This window comes from Pterocles gutturalis, unplaced genomic scaffold, assembly GCF_000699245.1.
Source record: "Pterocles gutturalis isolate BGI_N339 unplaced genomic scaffold, ASM69924v1 scaffold14215, whole genome shotgun sequence".
Classification (NCBI taxonomy): Eukaryota; Metazoa; Chordata; class Aves; order Pterocliformes; family Pteroclidae; genus Pterocles; species Pterocles gutturalis.
Genome location: NW_010143670.1, coordinates 40,346 through 66,181, shown reverse-complemented (window position 1 = coordinate 66,181; position 25,836 = coordinate 40,346). Strand labels below are relative to the sequence as shown.

The following is a 25,836-nucleotide window of genomic DNA, read 5'->3' as shown; positions in this document are numbered from 1 at the left end:
GTAAAAAGAGCCTCTGAGCGAATACAGCTGCCATAAGCACTTTGCATAGCCATTTTCAATGATCTGTCACTATCTGACCAAACGGGGATAGGTGTGTAGGGGCTGGAGGATCAAACTGTAAAATTACAGCTTTACAGACTTAGTCTTATGCCCCTACTGCTGCTTTATGTCATACAAAATTATTTTAGCATGAATAAAAGTCATGTGTCAGTCCTTGTAAGCAAGCAGAAATCATTTATCAGTTTTGGCTGAACTGCATTTTCCTGCCCTTAACCCTTCTACTTGGCTCTTCAGTTATATCCTGCAGAACATCCCCCCAAAAAGTTACTCAGACACTGAAAGAACAGGATAGCAGCAGGTAACTAGTAAAATATTAATAAGGTGTCCCATAAATGAGTAACATCCATGTGTATTGGTTTTGGTCATGCAGTGTTCAAGGAGATTATAACAGGAACAGAGAAATTACAGAGACAGGTGTTTTCCAATGGAAAACATTTTAAAACTTCCTCAAGGATTGAAAAGACTGGGACTTTACTCTTGGTAAACCAGTAGAATAAAAGAAAGATGGTAAGGGGTGTTAAAACAACAGAGAGTATGGAGTTAGTATAATTTTAGTCTTCTCATGATGGAAATTAAAATCCAAAGGACAGCCATTTAACTGAGGAGAAGCAAATTCAGGACTGGTGTGAAACTATGGAACTCACTGCTATAAGCAAAACTGACCAAGTTCCAAAAGACCAAAAATTGGAAAGACAAAATATTCTCATATGATGTAAAGCAGCCTGGAAACTGCAGAGTTAATATTTTAGAGGGTAGGGTATTGCTTAAATCCACATTGTGGTCTTTTTGCAACTTCATCATAAAAGTCTGGTAATTACCACAAATATAGTCCACTACAGCAATTCTTGTTACTTCAAGAAGTTATTGCTTTCTGAATTTTTAATTGTGTTTTTTCTTTCAGTCCCTTCAAGTGTTCAGGGACTTACTGTCAGCAACTCAGCCAGAAGTGACTACTTGAAGGTGTCCTGGTTACATGCCTCTGGATATTTTGATAATTATGAAGTGATCATCAAGAACAACAATGATTTCATCCAAACAAAAAGCGTCCCAAAAGATGAAAATGAATGTGTGTTCACTAATCTGGTCCCAGGGAGGCAGTACAGTGTCACAGTCAGCACAAGGAGTGGGAAATATGAAACTAGTGAAAGGGTCTATGGCAGAACAAGTAAGTAAATACCTCAGAAACATCCTGAGACACTCCAGGATTTTTGTCTGTTTACCATAGCTGGGCTCAAAAATCTTATGTGATTTTAACATAGGATGTTGAGTGTGACTCTTTGAATATGTGTCATTCCAAATATGGAAGGCAATATTTAGCTTATGAACAATTTTTAAGTTACAGACATAGAAAATTAAAGAAGAGACCTGTGTTGTGAACTTGGAAAGCAAATCTTCAAACATGGAAAACTGAAAAACACTTGTACAGATTTACACATAAGCTTAGTATTTATGCTTAAGCTATGCCAGAATGTACAAGACAGGTTTTTCTGGTCATGGAAATGTATAAGGAAGAAGATAGGCTACAACTCACTCTACTCAAATTACCCCAAGAACTGGAGTTGGAGAGCATGGGGCAAGAGTGGTAAGGTGGCTAGTTGTGAGCTGGCAGGGATCTGGATGCTAAGAAACCAAGTTTATTAACACAGATGTAGCACTGGGCAAAAATAACTGACCTGCATTTGGCAGGAGCTGGAAATTGCACAGGGTGGTGCTGCATCACATAGACTGCTTGCCTTGGGTTCCATTAGCTTGCGCCTCTTTCCACCACATTTGTTGTACATGCAGATCCTACTCAATTTTTATTGGCTATGCAAACTCCCTGCAGGCTCTGTTATTATCTGTTTATTATTTTCATGCTGATAGATTGTGGAATCCCTGTTCTGAAATGGGACATTCCAGTGTTAGGTGTGGTGCAAACCACAAGCAGCAACCCTTGTAAATAAGTGCAATCTACTGCTTTTCCTAGGGAACTGCATGAAAAGTTTTAGCTCAGGAGCATTGCCTCAGAGCTGTTATCTTTTTGCTGTGATCCAGTAAGAAGTACTGAGAAGTTTCTTTCTTTTCACCTCTTTAGTGCCAGAGTCAGTGAAGGAACTGACTCTTAGTAACAGAAGCACGGAAGATCTGCAGGTAACTTGGTCAAAGGCTGAGGGAGATGTTGATAAATACGAGATTCAGCTCCTCTTCAATGATATGAAGATCTTCCCACCCATTTTCCTTGGGAACACCATTGAGGAGTACTGGTTCACAGCTCTGACTCCAGGACGTCTATACAAAATTCTTGTCTTGACAATCAGTGGAGATGCACAACGTGCTACGTTCATAGAAGGCCTGACAAGTAAGAAATAATGTGGTACTTAAAGTGTGTTGAGGCTTCTCTAGAGGAAAGAATGAGGCACAGAAAATCAAGAGAGAACCACGATCTTATTTGAACTCCTGTAACACTGGCACGAAGACAGCAGATGTCATTGAAAAATCACAGTAGTACTTCAACCAACTTGATCTGTGCACAGGCACCCATATTTGATTATTGGCAAATAATTTGATTTGTTGCATAGCAATAGTATTGAGATGTCAGTGTTCGGGTTTCTGTTATTCCCATGGATGTCAGTTTGCTTAGTATCTCTAGCGAAATCATTTAGGATATTTTATGCCTCTGTTTACCCACCTGAAATGAATGGGTGAGATTATAACTGCAAAATGCCTGAGTAAGTGTACATAAAGAGCTTTGATTTTCTGAGATGTTTCTAAAGCGCCATTCGGAGGAGAAGGAGGTTATCCAGATAAAAGAACACAAATGTTTTTTCTGTTTAGCTTGCTTTTTCTTTATGTTTCTTCCTGTAAACACATAGAATTGCTTTTTTTAAAATGGAACAATCCTACACAAATGCCTTCAGCTTTACTTGTATTTACCCGTGAGTGAAATTACTTGTACCTGTAAGTGCTCTTTGTCCTTTGACTCATTTACTGTGGCCACAAGAAGTAGGAATTAAAAAGTCCGAATCAAACAGGAAATTGTGAGGAGGTGCCTTTGTGTTCTTTTTTCTTTCCCCAGTTCCAAGTGCGGTCAGAAACATTCATGTGTCACCCAACGGCATGACAAACAGCCTGAAAGTGAGCTGGAGTCCTGGAGGTGGAGATGTTGATTCCTACACAGTGGCTATATTTCAACAAAACCATCAGCTTGATTCCCAGAGTGTCTCCAAACACGTCTCTGAGCACATGTTTCACAAGTTGGAAGCTGGGGAGCAGTACCGGGTGGTGGTGCAATCTAACAGTGGCACTTTGCACAACAGCTTAGAAGCTTTTGGGAGAACAAGTACGTTTCTTTTGAGACAAGGAGCAAGTTACATTATATCTTCCCAGAAGCTGACCCTTATTTAATAATGTTTATGAACATACCATTGGAAATGGGGAGACCCAGACCAAGCAGCTTCTGTCTGAAAGAGCATGAGTCCTCACTCTTGCAATCACTTAGACGTGACTCTGTTAATACCAGTGAGATCTGTCACATGAGTATCTTTACCTGGGTAAATGTGTGTGGAGTTCAAGTCCCGAGCCCAAAATGTGCCTTTATAGGATTAATGCAGTTCCAGCCCTCCGCAGTCCTGTGCCTGTACCCATCTGACACATACATCTGCAGGGCTCCATGTAGTCAAATACTGTGTTCTAGCAGAACCCATGGAATGGTCAAGGCTTGTTAGACAATGTATTGACCCAATATACTGCGTGTCAGGACTCACAAACAGTGGAACACCTTGTTTTTAATCCCTCCTCTCTATTTAAGCACCTGCATGTGTTTGCTGTGGCCTTGACTTTTGTGCAACAGCTGCTGACTAAAGTTATCTCTTCTGTGCCACTATTTTGCACCATTTTACCCCTTCTTTGTTTTTCAGTTCTTTTTCACATGCCTTACTGTTTTGGTCAGTTCATTTCGCTCTCCTTCTCCCTCTTTTCATGAAAATTAATGTATATTTCTTGCTTCTCCATGCCCAGTTCAGATGTCAGTGATGCTCTGTAGCTTCATCTGATTGTATTTATGTCTAGGAATTGTTTGCTTGTGCAAACACATGTACAGATATCCCTTTTCCCACAACTGAACATGCACATGTATAAATATATTCCCCATTAGTTACTCTGTTCATGATTGTGTATTGAATGGTCCGTATTTCACCTGGTAATGTCCCGCCTTTAATTGTTCCTTCCAGTTCCAGCTTCTGTCCAGGAATTATTAGCCCATCATGCTTACAGCAGTCATTCCTTGTTAGTAACGTGGCAGAAAGCTCCTGGTGTAGCTGAAAGATATGACATTCTGCTCTTGAATGAGCAAGGAATCCTCCTGAGCAACAAATCAGAGCCAGCTACTGCCAAACAGCACAAATTTGAAGATTTATTAGCCGGGAAGAAGTACAAAATACAAGTTTTGACAGTCAGCGGTGGCCTCTTCAGTAAACGAGCAGAAACTGTTGGTCGAACAGGTAATTAGAACATCTCGGTTTATTTGTAGTTACCTCAGTCAGACATCATTAAACACATGAATCATCTGTATATCCTGATTCTGGAAAGGTTCCAGTAGGAACAGACTCCAGATATTTATGTGTCATTTTTCCTGATACGTGCTTGATATATGAATCTGAAATTTGGTAGCATAATAATGTGGCCATAGTACATAGTAAGGGTATTGAACCAAAGTGCTGAATACTTCCCCCAGTATTTCTGTTATGGAACCATCAGAATGCTTTATTGTCATCAAGTTTTTAATTCACAGTCTCAGGGCTCTTAGAGCAGGATTTGATGTTAATACACACCTCTAAACTTAGAGCCAAGCCTTGAAGTCTTTACTCAGTTAAAGCTTCTTGTGGAAACTAATGGACAGTTCTGTGTGAGCACAGGCTGGAGAACCAGGCCTGCTGGGAAATGTGAACGCTGCATTGGAGAGACTCAGTGGCACCTCATAAATGCCTTCCCATTGCTTCTGAAAGTTGGTGTTGACATTACTTAACTACTCGGGGCTTAATTGAAATATATTCCAGCCATGAGTTGTTACTTTTATTAAAGGTTCAGCTTAGTGGCTAGACACTGGTATTTACTCTTGCATTTACCCTGCTTTTCAGTTCCAGCAGCTGTCACAAATCTGAAGGTCACAGAGAACACCACTGACCGACTGTCCTTCAGCTGGACCACCTCACAAGGGGAGCTTGATTCATATGACATCTTCCTATACAACCCAGACAAGTCCCTTCATGACAGGATTTCAGGAGAGCAGCACCTCCAGCAATGTTCGTTTCAGAACCTGAGGCAAGGCAGGATGTATCGAATGGTGATTGTTACCCACAGCGGAGACCTCACTAATGAGTCGTCTGTCTTTGGAAGAACAGGCAAGAACATCTAAGAAAATAATCTGTCTCTAGTGCAATGCTAATGAGGGACACCAGTGAGCTGATCGGAATCTGATGTTCATGCTAGATTAGAGCAATTATTAGAAATATCAAAATTGTCTCGTTACATGAAAAACATTAGAAAAAGAAGGTAAATTCTGAATGATGTGATTACAAGAGGAAAAATGAAGCAATAGCTCCCACGTACTCAGGTCAGGAGAAGGATATCCCAATGTATGCTGCTTAAGACTTAAAGGAAAACAACTGTCTCCCATCCTGAAAGCAATAGTGGTCTACAAGTGTAAAAGACAAAAGGCAAAGCAAGTAGGGTTAATGGGGCAGACAATCTACCAGTGAAGTAAAACTTGTTTCCCATGGGCAGCTCTGGGTGCAGCTCCGTGTTTGTTTTGCCACGTGAGGGAAGCAGAGTTTCCTAAGCAGCTCTAGCAGCCCTGACACTCTGTGAAACCTTCCTTTATCCTCTGAGGCACCATATAGTAACCACTGTGTACCACTGCCTCTACTCTTTCTTCAGCTACCTCAAAATCGGATGTTTCCAGACACTGAGTGGGAAAAAGCTGCTTAACATTTGCAAAACAGTCTATTGTAAACATTTCAGCCTCTTCTGGGGACAATAGCAGTTCAAAATAAGAAACTATTGAGATATATCTCTTGATGCTTCCTGGCTTTTTGGCCAGCTGTGGTGGCTGTTAGTTTATTACATGGCTGTCATTACAGGAGAAATATAAGGTCTGCTTGACCTTGTTGCTTCTCCTCACCCTAAGGGTGTTCTACATAAAGTAATATTCGTCTCCTTTTTTTCAGTACCAGCCCCAGTTGTTGGTCTCAAGGCATCCAACCGAAACATGACAGACAGTCTGTGGTTCACCTGGAGTCCAGCAGCAGGAGATGTCGACTTCTATGAGCTGAATCTTTACAACCCAAATGGAACACAGAAAGAAACGTGGCACAGGAAAGACCTGAAAGAATGGCATTTCCAGGGGCTCATTCCTGGCAGAAAGTACACTCTGGTTGTGGTGACTCACAGTGGTGACCTGACCAACACAGCAAATGCTGAAGGAAGAACAGGTAAAAGACACAAAAGCCCTGGGACTTTTGTTTAGTCCCATCTGTCAGAATTAATATTAGTTCACAACTATGCAACAGACTTATTCTGAGGGAGGATTTATTATAAGAGTCACTGAAGGTGTAACAATAAACTATATCCTTAAGGGTATTAAACCAATGGAGTGTGATATTGTTCAGCACTGTTTTTCTTTCAAAGGCTTAGGAATATGTTATGTCTGTGAAAGTCAGTGCTGGTGCAGTAGCTGACTGTGCACATGGGATAACATAAACCACTTTGTGATTTTGAAAAAAAAGAATGCATGTTTGATCTTATTTGTCTTGTGTAAAAATTTGTTAAGAATCTCTTTTTTTCCCACTTTTTTTTCCCCCTTTCTGTGTAGCACCCAGCCCTCCTAACACTGTATCCTTTACTGATGTTGCAAACACTTCTTTATCAATCACCTGGCTGGGTCCTCCAGACTGGACAGACTATGACGATTTTGAGTTGCAGTGGCTTCCAAAAGATCCCCTCACAGTATTCAATCCCTACAGCAGCAGCAAATCAAAAGTACGCATCATCTATGGCCTGCGACCAGGACGACTCTATGAGTTCAATGTCAGAACAGTCAGTGGTGACAGCTGGAAGACATACAGTCAGTCACAGTCTGCAAGTGTGAGAACGAGTAAGTAACAATTTCCATTGCCCCCTAACACTCAGCTGGAGAAGATGCGAAACTATTAAATCTTACCAATTCCTTTTGCAGTCAGTAATTTCTCTTAATAAATTCATGAATGACTGGCAATGAATTCAGCTAGACTCTAAGCCCTTGCTGTGTACGAGGTCAACTGTTTAAAGATTGAAAATGGACATATATTTGCTATCTTCACATCCAGAGTGGGGCTGTTTGGTTGCAGAGCCTGAATCAATCAGTTCCAGGGGTAAAATAAGGCTGAATATCCAAACTTCTCTGATATTAAGGACAGTAGGGTATTGAAATAACCAAAATATTTCTGAACAATCAGACAGGAAGGATGAATGAAAGCCTGCTGTTTTTTTTTTGAAACTGGAATCAGTGTTTCACTGCTCTGCATTTCTGTCAGTGTCTGTGGATCCACATCATCTCTAGCTGTCTCTGGCAACCTCAGTAGCAGACTGATTTGAAAAAGTGACCTGGAATTGCAAAAATAACTGAGCCTTGGCAAACCCTCATGTCACTTGGGGTAGGATTCAGCTCCAAATTGCCATCTATGTTTAGTAAGCTGAGTAGCTCTTTAGACTTCCTTCAGCATATTAATTAAAGTAAGAGCATAGCTACCGCTTTCACCTGTATTTAACCACTTAAATGTAAGTGTCTGCCGTCTGAAAGTGACAGCCCATCCTTGGTAGATCTCACATGTTTTAAATGATGCTCCATTATTACATGGATAAAGTGTACTTCTTTGGTATGCTTTAGTAATATGGACACACCACATGCTACCCAGGAAACCAGATCAGTCACGAGATGACAGTGTTAGTATTGACTGATACTGTCAGCCTCATGTAACCTCAAATAAGTTGTAACAGAGTTCTAGAAATCCATTTGTTTCCAGTGTTGCTGTTCATGTTAAGACTTCAGCAGGTAGTTTTGTTTGCTTGTTTTCTCAATTACTGGAGCTTCACAAACCTGATGAAACACTAGATCCAATTTCAGATGGCTAAAATGAGTAAGACTGCCTTACCTAATAGTCAGGCAGCAAGCATTTACAGGAGAGGTGAGAATTCTGGCTCCCAGCCTCCTGCTCTGATCAAATAGTTGATGCAGAATCTAGGGGCTGTGCGTTGAGCAGGGTGCATGATGCCTGTCCCTTTTCCCACTGAGCTTCAACTTCTCAACATTCCTCTAGAACCAGACAAGATACAAAGTCTTCATTGTCGGCCCCAGACCTCTACTGCCATTGCGTGTTCCTGGACTCCTCCTGATTCTGACTTTGATGGGTATAGTGTTGAATGCAAAAAACTGGACACTCGTGAAGTGGAATTTTCTAAAAGGATAGAAAAAGACAAATCTCTGCTTAATATCATGACCCTCGTTCCCCACAAGCGATACCTGGTGTCCATCAAGGTGCATTCTGCAGACATGACGAGTGAAGTAGTTGAAGACAGCACCATCACAATGATCGACCGTAAGTGGATTTCAGAGTTTCTGTGAAGTAAGTGAGCAGCAATAAGCAATTGCCTGTGTTGGTTAGGCAGCAAAAGGCGTTCTGAACTCCACAATTGCCAGTGTGTGGTACTCGTAATCTGGTGAAGGATGAACCTGTCCTTTAGTCCCTGTTGTGACAGACAATGCAGGGTTTTAGCTATATTGCCTCTCATTGCATTGCCAGACCTGCTAATTTGGCTTATTCATTAAATATAGCCTGAGAAACATGAAAAATTACCCTGTCACTGTAATGTTCAGCACCAAAGATGTCCTCATCATTCCACACCTTTAATTGTCCTTATAGTTGCTACTTGGCTTCCTGTGCCTGGCTGTTTCTCCTCACAGACAGTAGCCATCCTCAGCAAAAAGATCCCTCAGTAAGGACACTGGATTGTGGCACTGAGTCCTCCTTGGGATCTCTGTACACTCTTCTGAGATACTACCTGACCAAATCTGTAAGAGTTAGACCTGAGGGAGGACCATAGATTTCCAAAGCATGTGTTTTCAAACAGCTTCTGCAGTTTTTCCAATCCTAGGCTGCTGGGTGGAGGGTAGTGACAGTATCTCCTGCTGCCTCTGCACTGCCAGGCATCACCACGGTCAACAGCCTGCCATTTCTGGCCCTAGAGCCACTCCAGTTTTTGCAGCGCTTCTGAATTCAGTGGCACAGCACCATGTAGGGGCCTGAACCACTCCAGGGCTAAACTTCTCAGAAGTGACAGGATGGCCAGGAGGCCTGTTGAGGGATGCCTCTATAGCTGCTTATTTAAAGCCACATTTGTGTGAAATGCTAGATCATAAGAACTGCGTTTGGTTTGGGAGCCAGTGAGCTGAGCTACAGAGTTCAGTCACCAACCCACCTTCTCCCCTCCCCCATCAATTGCTTTTTAATTGCAACCAAATCATCTCCTCCATCTGCCACAAAGGATGCTACAGATTCAGATGCAGTAAGAACTAGCTACCCATGTTATAAGAAGTGAGACTGGGTCCTATTTGAAGGTTAGCTGTTTCACGTTTGTTCTTATTTATTTTGAACACTGCTGCCTTCCTAGGCTCTGGTTAACACTGGAGGCCCTACCTCAAGGGAACACAAAAACTTGCAGCTAGGCAAGGTTTAGCTAAACAACATATAAATGTGTGAATTATTGGTTCTTTTTGCAATCTAAAACCTTTTGAAGTTTAGCCACATATGCTTACATATTTGATATGTTTCCCATATATGCAACATAGGTCCAGTAATACAGGTTTTTGAAAGAGTCAGGAGTGTGGATCCTCACTTTTGCAGCACTGGTTCTCTGAAGGTTTTGCCCTATATACTTTGCTTTCCAGTTTACTTCTGCTGTGTCACTATTGCAGGTCTAGCTTTCTATCATACAGAGCATTTCCTATGGAAATTCTGCCGTCACTCTGGAAAATGGTACTCTGTAGTTGAATGCTGTGTCTGACTGACTTGGCGCTGTTCCTCTGGAAAAGGAAGCAGAAATTTAGATGCTTAAAATAGGTAACTTCCTGTAGTGAGCGTGCTAAGTGGCCTCCAAATACCTGGCTTAAACCTGTGTCATTTTTAGCAGCTACAATTTCTGATTTCATAGATTTAGCAAGAACTAAAGCGTTTCCATGTGAGCTTCTGCAGGAATTCCTACCAAGGAACTGTCATTGTTATTATAGCAAACTCACTGCTGGCTTGTTTCATCCTTTGGCAGTTTCCCTGTGGGAGGTGAAGACGCTTTCTTGATTGCAAAGAGAATAGAATCAGAGAGTTGGTCCAGTCAGCTGAGCTTTATTACAAATTGTATTTCCCTTACTAGGTCTGGCTCACAGCAAATACATAGATAATGCTCTTTTTTTTTTTTTTTTAATTACTTAGGTCCCCCTCAGCCTCCTCCAGACATACGAGTGAACAAAAAAGAGGTGCTGATTACCAAATCCTCCATCAACTTTACTTTTAACTGCAGCTGGTTTAGTGATACCAATGGAGCTGTGAAGTATTTTACTGTGGTTGTGAGAGAGGCTGATGGTAAGTGTCATGATTTAATACCATTCTCTCTGTAGCCTGTAGGAGTTACATGGGGAGGTACACCTAGATCATTACAGAGCAAAGGAGCTTCTCCTCATCTAGCGGCTGAGTTTTACAGAGGTTTTGGATCTATACCTGCTCCCTAGCCTGGGGACTTATGAACTCGGTATTCTCCTCAGAGAATCAGTAGCAACTGCAGAGCCAGAAGCAGTAGTTAGCTTCTATACTCTAGGTTATGGTCTCATGTATGTTCAGGAAATTTCCACAGTAGGAAACTTGTGTTGATTGCCATTGGCAGTGGACACAGAAGAAACTGTGTCGCTGTGCATGGATCTCAGAAGGGAGCTTAAATGTTAGGTGGGAACACTAAGGCAACCCTTTTGGAGAACCTCAGTAAGCCATGCTGACAAGGCAAAGTTAACATCTTCCAGGTGGTGTTTGCTTACTGAAGAAACTTACTTTGCCTGCAGCACTGTGACACAGAACAGAAATTGCCCTTGTAGCATGCACGTAAACCTCCCTTTCTGCAGTTGACCTATATGTGACAAAACAGATGGAAGTCTCAACAATTGATACCTTGTTCTTAGAAGTGGCTTCATTTAGTGGCATGTCCAGACATATTTTGTGACCCCTGAGAAAGTTTCTTAATCTCTGTCCATCAGCCCTTAGGAAAAAATGTATAGATAATATTTCCACTACTCTCTCATGTTTGTACAGGCGATAAAGCTCCTTGAGAAAGGGACAACTCATTGCCATGGTTTTACCTACCTTATAACACATTATTGTGAGTTTCCATTCAGGGGACTCCTGTCATTTCCTATTGCAGTTTTTCTCTCTACACAGTAGACTTGTCAGTGTGTGGATTTTTTTTCCTTGCTTTTTGAAATAGCTGGTGGTAGGATCTGGGATTCTAGATCACAGAGATTCCCACCAACAGCACAGGAAAAAGTGTCATAACATTGAATTTGACCTCTGTGTGCCTCTTGCAGTGTTGTATCTGGAGAAGTTGTGCTAAGGTCTTGTAAGGAAACCTATGTGAAGTTCCCCAGAAAAATAATAGTAAGACTGGTACTAGAAAAAATGTACCCTAACCACTGTAGCTTTGTATTCACAAGGTAGCTTATACAGCCCCCGAGAAATGCTAGAAAGTTGGATAAGAATATGTCTGTCAACAGCTTGAGCCTATAAACTGCATCACATTAGTGGCTGTGGTGTATAAACTTTCTGTCTTTCTCTGCACATGATGTAGGTAGTGAAGGACTAAAGCCTGATGAGCGGCACCCATTACCTTCCTACTTGGAGTACAAACACAATGACTCTATACGCATCTACCAGACAAATTATTTTGCCAGTAGATGTGCTGAAAACCCTGACAGTGACTATAGAAGCTTTGACATTAAGCTTGGTGGAGAAATGGAAAATCTGGGGGGAAGGTGTGATCCAGATCAGCAAAAATTCTGCGATGGACCTCTAAAGCCTCGGACTGCTTACAGGTTAGACTTTTGTTGGTAGTTGTGCTCTGTCACATTATTAGGCATGATGCTGTCTGGATGCCTGATACACTTGAGTTTCTCTATATGAATAACTGGGTTGTATGATGTTCTTTGTGTTTCACTGTGTATTTATAAAAGCTTTATCCATGCCCCTGTTCCATAGGTATGAACCAGTCCTTCACTAGCATGGGATTGATATGATTAATCATTCCCCTATTCACTGCACAAAACTCTGTGCAGTGGATAGTTTTGTTTATTTCCCTCAACTTGATGGGGAGCTGTCCTATAGCTGCTAAATCTTTCTTTGGAAAGACTTAAGACCATCAGCTAAGTCAGAAGAGTATTTAACTGGAGAAGGCAAAGATGCTTCACCCTGTCTGTTTGGCACCACTACCCCACACCAGTCCTTTGGAACAAGCTAGAAAAACCTGGAGGTTATTCTAACCTGTGGCACCATTGCCAGGCTCCAGAGCTAGGCCTGGGTTATCTGTAGGGTGTGGAAGAGGGAGGCTGCCAAGACCAGGCTCATCGGTTACGCAGGCTGTGAGACCAAACGTGAGCTCCAGCGCAGCTCAGTCACAGCCCTCCCACAGGCAAACACTCTCCCAAGAGGTCTGCAAGCTGCTCACTGGACAGCCACATGGACAGAAGGCAGGTGCCAGGCAGTGCACATCATGCCTCTCAGCTTCTTCATAATCATCAAGACACTGCTACCTTACCACGGTCTGCTCTCAGTAGGGCACATTTCCCAAAAATTCTGGGAAATACACACTTTATGAGGAAAACCAGGACTGTGACATTTCATTAGCACAGCCCCAGCCAGCCACATGAAGGGAAAACGTGTCCCCACTGAGAAGCATTCCTGAGTCCTCTCCCCACTGCAGCTTCTGCTAGCTCTGCCTTCAGGCATGGTCAGGCTGTGTGTGCCAGCAGCCAGAGCCCCATCCATTACCTCTGTTAGGGTACTTCGGAGCCCTTCATCGGTACTAGCTGGGCTCTCCCAGTTGTAGTATTTAACTCAGGTGCCTGAACTGAGAACTGTCTGTGGACAGTGGAAAGGTTTTCATTACCTCTAAGGGGCAAATGAGTTTTCTGCTTTTTGGTTCTGAACATCTGATGAGCTCTAACTATAATGGTACTGGTTTTTTAGGATCAGCATACGGGCTTTTACCCAGCTCTTCAGTGAAGACCCGAAGGAGCTCCCTAGACCTCTCTTTGCAGACACCTTCTTCTCCTTACCAATCACTACAGAGGCAGGTTAGTTTTAAGCTTGTTTTTCAATGACTGTAGCACATGATTATATATTGTGCCTCAGAGCAGTCTGTTATCTAGAAGTATTTGCAAGGAGTGGAACAAAACCAGATGGTTGCGCATGTCCTGAAGGCTGCTCTGAAGTAAGGCTGGAGCTAAGGCTTATCCAGCCTTAGTTTGAAAATTCAGAGAACTGCTTGATGGATCTTCTGACAGTAGAGGAAGGGGTGAGCGCTCAGTGAAGCTATCACCAAGAAAGCTTCAAAGTGCAAGAGAACCAAACTCCCATATAATGGTGCTGTAATTTCTTTTACTGTGGTTGGCAGAGAAAGATTTTGCATAATCTTTGGAAAAAATAAGGACAGAAAATCAAGGCCGAGTTTTAGCCAAGTGTGTTTAAATGCCTTATGTTTCCTTGTATTTAACCACTTTCTTTAGTTGATAATAACATATCCTCTGAAACTTATTGATTGTTTGATTCTTCATATCTTTTCCTCAAGATATATAAATACACTGTTTTGTTTCTAGAGCCTCTCTTTGGAGTTATTGAAGGTGTGAGTGCTGGCTTATTTCTGATTGTGATGTTAGTGGCTGTTACCGCTTTAATTGTCTGCAGACATAAAGTCAGGTAAGTTGAGTCCATTTATCAGTCTCAGTTATTGAAATCACGTCAAATTATATTCATTTAAACAATACAATATTTAAAGCATAACTGTAAAATTGGAGGAATGCACTAACTATTCAACAGATACAATCTATGTCCCCCAACATCTGTACACACTAGGCATAGAACTAATGACTTACGTATTAAGAGACCTATATATTCTCGATTCAAATACCTACTGATGTTAGTCAAATTATCTCATAGAAGATCCTTGTAACTTTTAGTTTTCGGCAGGAGTCTGAATATTTCAGAAAAACTGGTTTGTCATGCAAACCTAATGTCTTCTGTCAAAAATGAAGTGTTTCAAATTAATTTCATCTGCGTTGTGGATAAGAAGCTCTTTAAACTGTTCATTTAGACTTTATAATTTCAGTTCAAAAATCTGAATGTGTGACATTACCTCAGTGTCCAAAAGAGTAGTTCAAACTTCTCATTTTTTTGGTGATTATAGTTGTAAATTTCACATTATAGATTCATTGTAAATAGAGAATTAAAAATTTTTTTACAAGTGAAATACTCTGTGTCAACTTTGAAAAAACCTTTGTCCATTTAAACCATTTTGCATGACTGAAAGCGATATGCCATTACTGATATGAAATTCCTTGTGGTTTCTGAAATTAAAATAAAACAACATTTCAATTACATGGAAGACTATGAAAATCTGAAATTCAGTTGTTTTACTGATAGAAGATTAGGTCTAATTTGTTTTGAATTTGCTTTTCAGATTGTAGAATTTCACATTGAAAAAAACCTTTCCTGACTAGTTGTAGCTTTTAGTGAGAAGGGATTTACCCTTTAGCAAGGCTCTCCTTTGTCTCCATGAACAAATGCAGTGTGCTCCTCTATATGCCATCCAGAAAAAGAGGCATAAATAATTAGCAGTAGTAAATTTTCACATGTATAGACTTGTGCACTCCTAACCATGTCAGTACACAGTGACATGTAGAGCATGAGTAGAGTGCAGCTTGATGTATTTTCCACCTTGCACATCTCATTGCATTTTTTAATTGTGGTTTCTTGTTGTGAGTTATATAGCCAGCAGGACTGCAAGTACTGGTATGGTTTTCCCTTGTCATACATAAAGAGAGAGTGTTCTCTAAGGGAGGTGTGTTGAAGGAGGAGATGGCAGTAAAGGATGAAAGGCAACAGCTAACCATATGGAGCCAGTACCACTTCTGCAGCTTTACCAAAGCCTACTGTGGTGCTGTCACTTGCTCCTGCTGTGCACTTGGGCATCTCCTAGAGGCCTGGTCTCCAGAGTGGATGTGCTGGAAGCTGTAGACCTTTTACAGCTCTGAAAATTTACCTGCATCTTCCTCTCTGCCTGTAGAGAATCAGCCGATTTAGGGCCTTTGTTAGCATAGGACACCCTCCTTAATGATAGGGTGAGCTGTGAGTGTTTCAGAGCAAGAAAAAAGTCTTGTTGCCTGTGCAGGTATATATACTTCACATCACTACTACCAAACTAAAATACAAGCAAACTCTGTGCCACAGCTAAGAGCAATGTCACATGATCAGAGCCACACATCAAAACCGACTTTCTTTAATTCCTTTTTTCCAACTTACCAACTTTTTTCCAATGCCAGTTATGTTATTGGCAGCTCTTATCAGTATTAGAACATAATGATAAAACAGAATACCTTCCTTTTTGTTCCAGCAACGGACACGAGAGACCTACAGCAAGGCTGAGCATTCGCAGGGACAAGCCACTGACAGTCCATCTGAACTTGGGGCAAAAAGGGTAACATCAAAAGTTTTATTTCTAAGAGAAGTACTTTAACATGGCATGAACAGTCCCATGTGGTCACTCACTGATTAAGTGTTTCTTTTTCTTTTGAAATAATTTCTAGGAACCGGAAAACTTCCAGGTAAAAAGAAAAAAAAATACCTAAAAACCTTCTTGATAACCAACTGAATAAATTATGACTGTGATTCATCCTGTGATTTTCTTCCTCCTGTTGAATATTTTAGTCCGATCAAAGTCAGTCATTTTGAAGCACACTTCACCAAACTTCAAGCAGACTCCAACTACCTCCTGTCCAAGGAGTATGAGGTGGGATCCTAATCTAGGCAAAGGACTTGCTTTATGAAGGGGCGGGCTGGCTAAATCAATGAGTTCGTGCATTAGAAAGGCCTGCATTTCTTTGTCTTATTCATGCAAATCCAAATAAGCTTGCAAGTCTAACCTGAACTCCACTTGTCCTAATGCAGAAACCAGCTCTTCATTTGGCATAACATCTTTTTGTTGACAGCCTCTGCTTGACACCTATCTGGCTGAGGTCAGGAGCATTCATTTGTGTGGCACATCTGTGTGATAAAGCAGGGAAAGCACCTGCTAGCCACATTCTTGCTTTAAACCAGTATGATTTTTTATTTAATTTGAGTTTGTTTTTTTTTAAAACCCACCCATTCTCTATCTGTGGTCTTTGAGAGCTGATAAGCACTGTGTCCCCCTGTGTTGTCACATCCTTTAGTTATTTTCACCTCACATTTTATTCCTTCTTTTTTTTTTTTTTTTTTGCAGGACTTAAAAGATGTGGGTCGAAACCAGACATGTGACATAGCACTTCTGCCAGAGAACAGAGGGAAAAATCGATACAATAATATATTACCCTGTGAGTTTTAGGTTTGTTTGTGTAACATTACATCACACCAGCTATTTTTCACTTTTTTCAGCAAACCTAGTAGAAAAGAGAGCGCAGCCAATCCCTTCCCTGCTTCCTGTCAGAGATGAAATACCTCTGCCAGCTCAGGTTCTGGTGCTTGGAGGCAGATGATGTATGGCCCTGAATGGCTTCACACAGACCAGTAATTTCATTTTGCACTAGAGGTGTAATGACTATATTTGGTCTAGAGAGAAAAAGCTCCAGCTATTATGGGCATTCAGTCAATGATGATAACAAGGATAGTAGAAATAACAGCAGGATTGTTTACGTACGGCATATCATCCATTCAGTGCTTTTTGACAGCCTTGCCAAACCTTTCTTCTTCAGAGGACACAGCAAGCCTACTCCACAATGTAGGGCTAGTGTGATTCTGCATGGTAGGACATGTGTGAGGTTAGCCCTGTTCTCCTGAGGGCTGTCATTGAGAGCTTCCCCCTTTAATCTGCTGTCTGACAATTTTGGAGGTAACACATGCTACGTATCGAGGGGGAGCACTACACGACTCATTGCTCCACGTGCTGCCTTGCTGCTGGGTGTGGTCTGTGCTTGGAGCACAGCCTCACAGCACCTCCGCTGTTCTGCCTGCCATGCTGGGCTGGGGAGCATGCCCACAATGTACAAGAAACAACACCTGACTGAGATCCAACATGACATTATCTCACAAATCAATGACCTGGTGGCTTAGGCACTTAGGCACTCTGTATGTCTCTGTACCTACCTAGGGAAGATGGTTGGCGTGCTCACACATGTTAGCTCAGGAGCTGTGCAGACCGCTGAAGCTCTACTGCTTTTCCAAGGGCAGTAGTGGGCACTGCTCCCCACGGCAGCACAGTGCTGTCCGGAGCAAAGGACAGTGCTGTTGTGGCTCTTTTGTTGCCATAACAAATCCTATGCAACTCAATAGAGGAATTTTGGGATATTCACTGCTTCCTTCTCACCCATCCATCTCCTTGTCTTTGAAACACTCCACAGCACCTGTGGATGAAAGAGGCGGTACAAATACAAACAGTTATCCCTCTAAATTAGCCTTCCATATAAAATCCTTGTAATAATGCTGACAGTCCTTTTGCAAATGCATTTCTGTAAATGGGAGAGGGACTGAAAATAAAGACCTAGCCATAAGTCTCTTGTAATCAATTTCTTCTTAGACGATACATCAAGAGTGAAGCTTTCCAATGTGGATGATGACCCTTGCTCGGACTACATTAATGCAAGCTACATACCAGTAAGTGGCTCAAGGATGGTATTTTACAGCCCTCCCTCCAGTGGTAATTTGTCCTTCATCTAAAACTGAATATAAAGCTGGATGCTTAAGGCTCCCCTCCCCCTTCATTTATTCACTTGAGCTAAAAGTCTGAGAACTCATTTTGTGGGTGTGCTGAAAGCCTGTGTCTGACTGCCATTAAGTTAACTGTGAGTGATTTACCCAGCACTTAAGGACACTTTCTTGGATTGCTATAGTTATGTAAGATAGAAGGTCTAATTGGGCAAGGACATTTTTAAAGGTCACTGATTTTATATAGTGTCCACAACAACTGTAACTATCACTGCAGGTGGCATCCCCATTGTGGAGCTGTAGCTCATCCTGACAACGTTGGTACCTTGCAGGATGGGGAAACTGCCTGAGATTAAAATAATGCCCTTTGCCAAAGAGCTGTGATTGATAATAGCAGTGGCTTTAGCAATCCGTATTTCAAGCCAGAACTCAGCTAATATATTAAAAACAGTAAGTAAACAAAAACCCCTAATAGTTCCAAAATTGCTTGAGACTATGCCGAACCCAATAGAACAATGAAAAGTTTTGATTGCCACAAAAGTAACAGTATTTAGGCTATTTAGACACTGCCGCAGTCTCATCCTGCTCTCTGCTCCAACCAGACTTCCGCTTCCCGGTCCAAGGCAACAATTTAGCTCTCAAAACTATTGTCCCAGTCAGGGCATTGTTGCTGCAGAGCCCTGGCTGCAACCCCATGGCTTGTTCACCGGCTAGTTCTTTTTTGTCTGCCTTTATGGAAACTAATGGAGTTCTCTTTACTTGCAGGGCAATAATTTCCGCAGGGAATACATAGCAACTCAGGGCCCTTTGCCTGGCACCAAAGATGAGTTCTGGAAGATGGCATGGGAACAAAATGTTCACAATATTGTCATGGTAACCCAGTGTGTTGAGAAAGGCCGGGTGAGCAGTGACTCTTCTTTATTATTCAGGACTGTTTTAACATCTGTTAGCAGTTTATGTGTATTATTTGCATCTCACTAATGCCAAAGGCCCCAGTCAAGGAGATATACAGTAAGACATAAGAGGTATAACCTGAAGACTGGAGACAGATTAAGGCTATGAAGTGAGGATGCAGTGACCATTCCAAGATCATGCAGTGTATCAAGGCTTAAGTTAGGAACAGAGCTCAGTGCTTCTGGTCTCTAATCCAGCACTTTGCTCACTGGTACTAATATAATCCCCTTAAGTATGCAGAAGAACAACCACCAGCAAAAAATGCCTGTTTATCACATCAACTCTGATAAATTACTACTTCTCTAAATATAAGCTCTGTAGAGAAAATGTTGATCATTAAACACATGGAATTCTCTCTGATGCACAAGTCCTGATGTAGCAAGCAAAGAGACCACTCACACACTTAACAGTCTTACGGAGTGCAGGCATAGGTAGGTTATTTAGCTGTTTTAGAAATCCACCTCCCCAAGTATGGCCACATCCTGCACCCTTTGTAAGACAGGGACTAGGTCTGTAAAAAGATTAAACAAAGTTGGAGTAGTGATAATCTAGTGGCACATATGGGGATATTTCCTTTCAGTTTAGCATTTTTTCTTGAGGAGATGGCAAAAGCAGATGCAGGACAGGCAGCCACCTGTCTCCTTCCTCTCCTTCCACCTCACCTCACTGTCATATCTTATCAAGAGGTGGGGAAGCAGGCACTGGAGGCCTAGCTCTCATTGAAGCTGAGCTCCGAAAAGAGCTGGCGCAGAAAGTGCTGTGGAATCCAGAAGAGGGCATCAGTGAAGTGCTTCCCAGTCCCCCCATCACAAACATCTAAGATGAGCACTTCCACTTCCCAGTCCTATCCTAGCCCGTTCCCACCGCAGGGGGTGGTGTGTCTCTCTGAATTCAGCTGCTGCCTTTCTTCCTTCATACTCAGGCACAGGAGGTCTGAAGTCTGCTTCTGCCAGTGCTGGATGGAGGCATTGTTTACAGCTGTTACTGATACTAAATCTATCTTTTTGTGTGTCCCTGCAGGTGAAGTGTGATCACTACTGGCCCCTTGACCAGGATTCTTTGTACTATGGAGACCTGATCGTTGAGATGCTGTCTGAATCAGTGCTCCCAGAGTGGACAATACGAGAGTTTAAAATCTGCAGTGTATGTTTGCATTCATCTTTGTTTTTTTAATTAAATGGCTTAAAAACACCTGTGAGGCTAAATTAGGAAGGTTTCTTTTGCTGTAGCAGAGTTGCATTATGCCCAGCTCATCTCTGATGGCAGCTGTAGCCTTTGCTCTGAAGGTGCATGTTGTGCATGTCCCCTCCTCTCTTGTCTGTTCTGATGACCCACACTTTTGAATCCCACTAGGAAGAGCAGCTCAACTCAACAAGGCTCATTAGACACTTCCATTACACTGTCTGGCCAGATCATGGTGTGCCGGAGACCACCCAGTCCCTGATCCAGTTTGTCAGAACTGTAAGGGATTATATCAACAGGACCCCAGACACAGGACCAACTATCGTACACTGCAGGTATGTGCAGCAGCAAAGGTCAGTGGCACAGAGCCTTTGTGCGTACCCTTGGGAAGATCCTGAGCGATAGCTGATTGGCTTAAGTCTCCAGATGTATCAGAGCAGCATTCCGAAGGCACATGCACTCGCTCACAACCTCACCCTAGAGGTGCCCCAAAAACGATTCTGAGGGAACCACTGTGTTTCTGTCGGGCCACTGGAGAGCACTAAAGGTGTCAGCAGCTGCCACTGCTCATAAGGTTTTGCATTCTTAAATTATCTGTGTGCTGCTGTCGCAGCCCAACATCTAAATCACAAAGGGGTGTTCTGAAAAGGTAAGATACACCCAGGGGTGAGTCTGGCTACGTATGGATGTTGAGACTAGCTGGCAGATCCATCCTTTCCTCCATTCTGACTGAGACTCCCTCTCCTTAGTGCCTTCTCATGCTCTTCAGCTGTTGTGCCATCTCTGGCAGCCATAGGGCTGCAGGCTTTCGTCTCCACAGTGTGTATCTTCCGATAAAGCCCTATACTTCTGATAAAGACATATACTCACTGGTACCTCCTGAATGTAATATCTGAGTCCTGATATGGGCTGAGGCATATATCTTACATAACCCCACCTGTGTCTGCCTGTACATCATGTGCTGCAACATGTCAGATGTCTACTGTATAACTGGCAGGTCAGCTTTCCTCTTCCCAGCCTCCTGTCTCCAAATCCCATCTCCCAGCATTTCAGCTGCTCAGGACTCTGGGATGCTTTGCCTTGCTCTGCCCTTCCACAAGGCACAAGCCAACTTATCTTTTAGAATCAAATCTACTGGTTATCCCTGGAGAGAAGAAGTTTAAAAGTTACAGTCAGGTGCAGTCTCTCAATGTATGTCAATGACTGAGTTAATCCAAAGCAGAAAGCAGTATGGGCAGTAGCAGAGATACCTCTACCATTCCTGTCCTTTCCTCCTTCCTAAACGAATTCCACTATAAAGTGTTTGAAGTCCTAGAGATGCCACTTGAACAATGAGCTTCTCACCCTGGAGATCTGAGCTTAACAGAAGTATCACATGAAGACAGTGAATGCTTTGATCTATCTCATTTTAAATCTTTTGTGTTGTTTTCTTTTCTAGTGCTGGTGTTGGCAGGACTGGCACATTCATTGCACTGGACCGAATTCTGCAGCAGCTGGATTCAAAGGACACTGTTGACATTTATGCAGCAGTACATGATCTACGGCTTCACCGTGTTCACATGGTTCAGACAGAGGTGAGGTTTGGATAGCCTACAATACAGCAACACCAGCTGCAGTGTGTAATAATCAGTCTCTCATCTTAAAGGTTCTCAAAGCACTTCACAGTTACCTCACTGGATAATACTAGTTAGATATATTTTATCTTTGTGGGAATTTCTAGTTCAGGATTGTTTCCACTGGCTCTCATACAGCAGGTCCAAACCGTAACAAGTAATAGCTTTGCTTCCTTTAGATTTCTTCTGTTGTCACTGGCCCACAATCACCCCAGCAGTGTTACGCAGTAGACGCTTAACAGCACATTGTTGTGTTAGTGCAGTGTCCAGTAAATGATCTTTGAACAGAGACAGGTCCTTCAGGGATGGGTTTGGGAGACAAGCCTAAACCAGACAGAGAGGTCGACATAATAGGGAAAAGGAATGGAGGGCAGAGAAAATTAGATGTACATAATTTAAAAACTCTTAGCACTGTGACCTTGTGGCTTTGCAGTTCATTTTTTATTGAGCTATTCTGTCTGTTTTCATTAATGGTACTGGAAAGTTGATCAGCATTCTCCTAACATACTGTGCAAAACCAAGTACATTTATTCTCAAAGTGCAGAAGAAGTACGTGTTTGGGATTTCTTTCTGTGCTTTTAAAACTGCAAGAAAATCACTTTACACTAATAGCAGCTGCACACTTGGGAGCTGATTTAATAAAGGCAAGTTGTGGAGGCGGTCTTTACGTTTTCCATGTGAACTGTTAATAGAGGAATCAGAAGGGGTTTGATGGGTCTGCCTGTTGTTTGATACTAATGGAGCTCTTTGTTGCAATTTGGAAACAAAAATACCAGCGACAGTGCTTCCTGATAGATGTGAAAGTCATACATGGGTATAAAGAGAGGCTGAACTAAGAATGCAAAACAGAGATTTCCTGGAACTATCTTAATCACAAAAGAGGTGAAACAGATTCTCAGTCTGGTCTGGGCATCCTTAGAGACAGTTCCATCTCACCTTCTACATTCCCATCAGCCATAGTCAGCAAAGGCAAACAAGCATTTTAGGAGGGTTTTTTTCCTATCTGGAAAAAAGAGGCACCTCAAGAGCCTAAATTTTACATCAGACAACTGAAGTAGTGTGATACAAAGCCCACCTTTGGCATGAGCTTGACATGCCATCTAAGTCAAAAGGCAGACAGACCCAAGCAAATAATCTGCAGCAATAGTGAGGAGCACCCCACTATCGCACTACCAGCACTACATACACTTTCGCCCCAAACCAGCAGTGGCTCAAGTCTTACTGGATCCTACTTGTAACCAGCTCTGCCCCTAGAAGAATTCACAAGCATCATCCCAGGGACAGGTTGACAAAAAGCTTTTGTGGCTCACACATGCTCACCCCACCTGAGCTGTAACATGCTACCTTATAGGCTGACCATGTAGCTGTGTCAGTGCACAGCCACTGAGCTGCTGTATTCTCAGCAAGTCTTATTAATCTGAGCTGTCAGCTGCATCTGTGTATGGTTTCTGATTTGGAATTGTCTTTCATCAAGGTAGCTTGGAGCACAAGCGCTACAATCTCTCATCCTCCTGCAAGAAAATTAAGTAAATTTATCCTGAAGTTTTATGATGATTCCAAGTTTTCAATGAACAGTGAATTATGAAGTTAATCTTATATATCTTTCAGGAAAAAGTAAAAGAGGTGGGGAGAGGAGGAAGAAAATATCTGCTCTACAAACTCCATCTGATGTGTATGAAAGCTCTAGTTCCTGGTGTTATTGTTCATGTCTTGGCTTCCCCAATCTTTTTAGGGGTTGACATAAAAGCTAGATTCCCATCTGTTGATGTGGTGGAAGCCACATCCCACTGGGGAGCACAGGCCAGTAGATAGGACTGTTTGAATGAGGTGCTCCAGACAAGGCTCATAACACCATCCTGCTTGACATTATGCTGTCACGGTAAAACAGCAGCAACAAAACACTGCCCCTGCTTCAGACTTGGCTGAGAACTGTTTTAAGACAAAAGACTGCAGCTGGAGAAATGCAGGGGAGGAACAGAAAGCTGTGTTCGTCAGCTTGCAGGGCAGGGCGCCCTGTGGAGCAGCTGTAACATGGACAGCGAAGCTGTCCACCATTTCAGTCCCAAATGGTCTCTTGCCAAAGAAGTCTCCATGCCCTGGCCAACTTTCCACCAAACTGGTCAATGGGGTGCAGGATTCTTCTCAAAGAGACAGCAGCCATATGTGCATGTCAGCTGGCACCCTGACTTTACCAGACCCAGAGCACAGAAAAAAATCCACAGAGCAATAGCTGAATTTCTTGTGAAAAATAAGGAAAGAAGATAATGAGGGGAAAAAATGCATATGCTCATTGGAGAAATTATGTCTTTGAGATAAAGTAATATTAAAAAGGTACACCTTGATATATAAAGGTGCTTGGCCTAATTTGGGCTACAATGATACACTAATAAAAAAACAATAATGACCCATTTCATACACCACAAAGAGTAGTAAAGCATAGGCATTTAACAATCTATTCTGTCAAGGTAGTTTGATAAATAGTCAATAATATGCTGACATTCTACTTCGGTTGTGAATGTCATCTTAGCTCCTTCCTATGAAAGGCACTCTTCAGAAAAGACAGTCTGTCATTCGCCACATAGTCAGAAGCAATCTTATATATTAGATCAAAAAAATACTGCTTTTGCCAGAAAACTCAGGTTTATCAAAGTGCTATGAAATATTTATGTGTTGTGATAAAATTCTGTGGAAAATATTTATTTTCAGAACAAAACATCAGGAAATTGTGTCTTCTGTGTGCTTCCCTGTACGTATTAATTCTGTTACATGGACTTCTTCCCAAAGCATTCAGTAGCAGCTATCCATCACAGCATCATGTCAGATTGTGCCTTACACTTGATAGAGCTTTCACTCATGGTATGATCTGTCAAAACATATTATGTTCATTTATGTTTTACTGGTAGCATTTCTAAAAACAGGTAATTACAAAAGTTTACTGTATTGCTAGTGTGAGAAGGAGATTAATTCTAGAAGTGTCTTTTCATTTTTAACACCACCCTTGACTCTGTATGAGGGAGTTAGCCTGTAATGATTTTTCACAATATAGAAAATTAAATTCAAGATTTCCCAGAATGACTTAAAAAAAATTCTTTTGCAGTGTCAATATGTGTATCTACATCAATGTGTGAGAGATATGTTAAGAGCCAGAAAACTTCGCAGCGAACAAGAAAATCCTTTGTTTCCAATATATGAAAATGTGAATCCAGACTATCACAGAGGTAAGTGCAAGTTTATCAAATTGTACAATATTTCAAATGTAATAGTTCATTGACAATGTAATTGAGGGGGAAAATTCTGCTATCCCTTGCCATCAATATTTGTTCTCTTCCTGGACCTTCATTTCTTCACTCATCTACTCTTGTCACTCCTGGAATTGCATCTTTATTTCCTCCATTAGTTGTCATTATAATATCTCTTCCTGCTCCTGCCTTACCTTCGTGCTCTCCCTGTCTCACACTTCATGATTCATATGCTGTGGGGAGAACTGAGCCCCTTCCCTATCATGATATTGGCTTCCTCCTTTACCTCATCAGTGTTTACACCATCTGCTTTTAAGCACACTGAAGCCACTGGCTGGGATCACTGGGCTCTTCTGTCATGGAGTTCAATTTCTGGACTGAATCACCCTCATTTGCTGTTGATCATATGGGTAACCTTAGGAGACTTCCATCTGCCTTGACTGGATAATGTGGGTGTCCGAGGCTGCGCTCTTTCTTTCTCTTCCAGCTCTCCATCTTTGTAGGCTCTTTTTCCTAGCCTGTATCCAGTCCCCTGGCAATAAGAATTGCAGGAGTAGCAAACCTGGCACTAGCGCTGCCCTTCACCTCCTGTTCTCATGGCCAGAGGACCAGTCTGGAGAAGCTGTAAGCAGAGGTGGCCTGTGTGTCCTGGTAGCACTGATTCCTAAGGGCTGTAGAAGTTTTCAGAGTCAGACAGCAGGATCTTGGTAGCTCCTCAAATTTGGACATTAGAAATTGAGATTTTATGATGAGAGATCAAAATAATTTTCTTGATCTAGCCTGTAGAAATCA

The 25,836-nt window shown here is 42.0% G+C and overlaps 1 protein-coding gene across 1 annotated transcript in view; it reads left to right on the top strand.

Annotated features, from left to right (window-relative positions):
- PTPRB (protein tyrosine phosphatase, receptor type, B) overlaps positions 1-25,836 on the top strand; it is a gene marked incomplete at its 5' end in the record, with an annotated part of 36,446 nt that overhangs the window by 10,295 nt on the left and 315 nt on the right. Inside the window, 22 exons of the mRNA XM_010084829.1 lie at positions 962-1,225; positions 2,135-2,398; positions 3,116-3,379; positions 4,269-4,538; positions 5,175-5,438; positions 6,264-6,527; positions 6,908-7,189; positions 8,391-8,669; positions 10,557-10,706; positions 11,956-12,199; positions 13,350-13,456; positions 13,979-14,078; positions 15,772-15,855; positions 15,965-15,982; positions 16,086-16,167; positions 16,639-16,729; positions 17,929-18,005; positions 18,822-18,956; positions 20,031-20,153; positions 20,364-20,527; positions 21,631-21,766; positions 24,903-25,023. Coding sequence (XP_010083131.1) covers positions 962-1,225; positions 2,135-2,398; positions 3,116-3,379; positions 4,269-4,538; positions 5,175-5,438; positions 6,264-6,527; positions 6,908-7,189; positions 8,391-8,669; positions 10,557-10,706; positions 11,956-12,199; positions 13,350-13,456; positions 13,979-14,078; positions 15,772-15,855; positions 15,965-15,982; positions 16,086-16,167; positions 16,639-16,729; positions 17,929-18,005; positions 18,822-18,956; positions 20,031-20,153; positions 20,364-20,527; positions 21,631-21,766; positions 24,903-25,023 — 3,783 coding nt within the window. The remainder of the gene's footprint in view (positions 1-961; positions 1,226-2,134; positions 2,399-3,115; positions 3,380-4,268; positions 4,539-5,174; positions 5,439-6,263; positions 6,528-6,907; positions 7,190-8,390; positions 8,670-10,556; positions 10,707-11,955; positions 12,200-13,349; positions 13,457-13,978; positions 14,079-15,771; positions 15,856-15,964; positions 15,983-16,085; positions 16,168-16,638; positions 16,730-17,928; positions 18,006-18,821; positions 18,957-20,030; positions 20,154-20,363; positions 20,528-21,630; positions 21,767-24,902; positions 25,024-25,836) is intronic.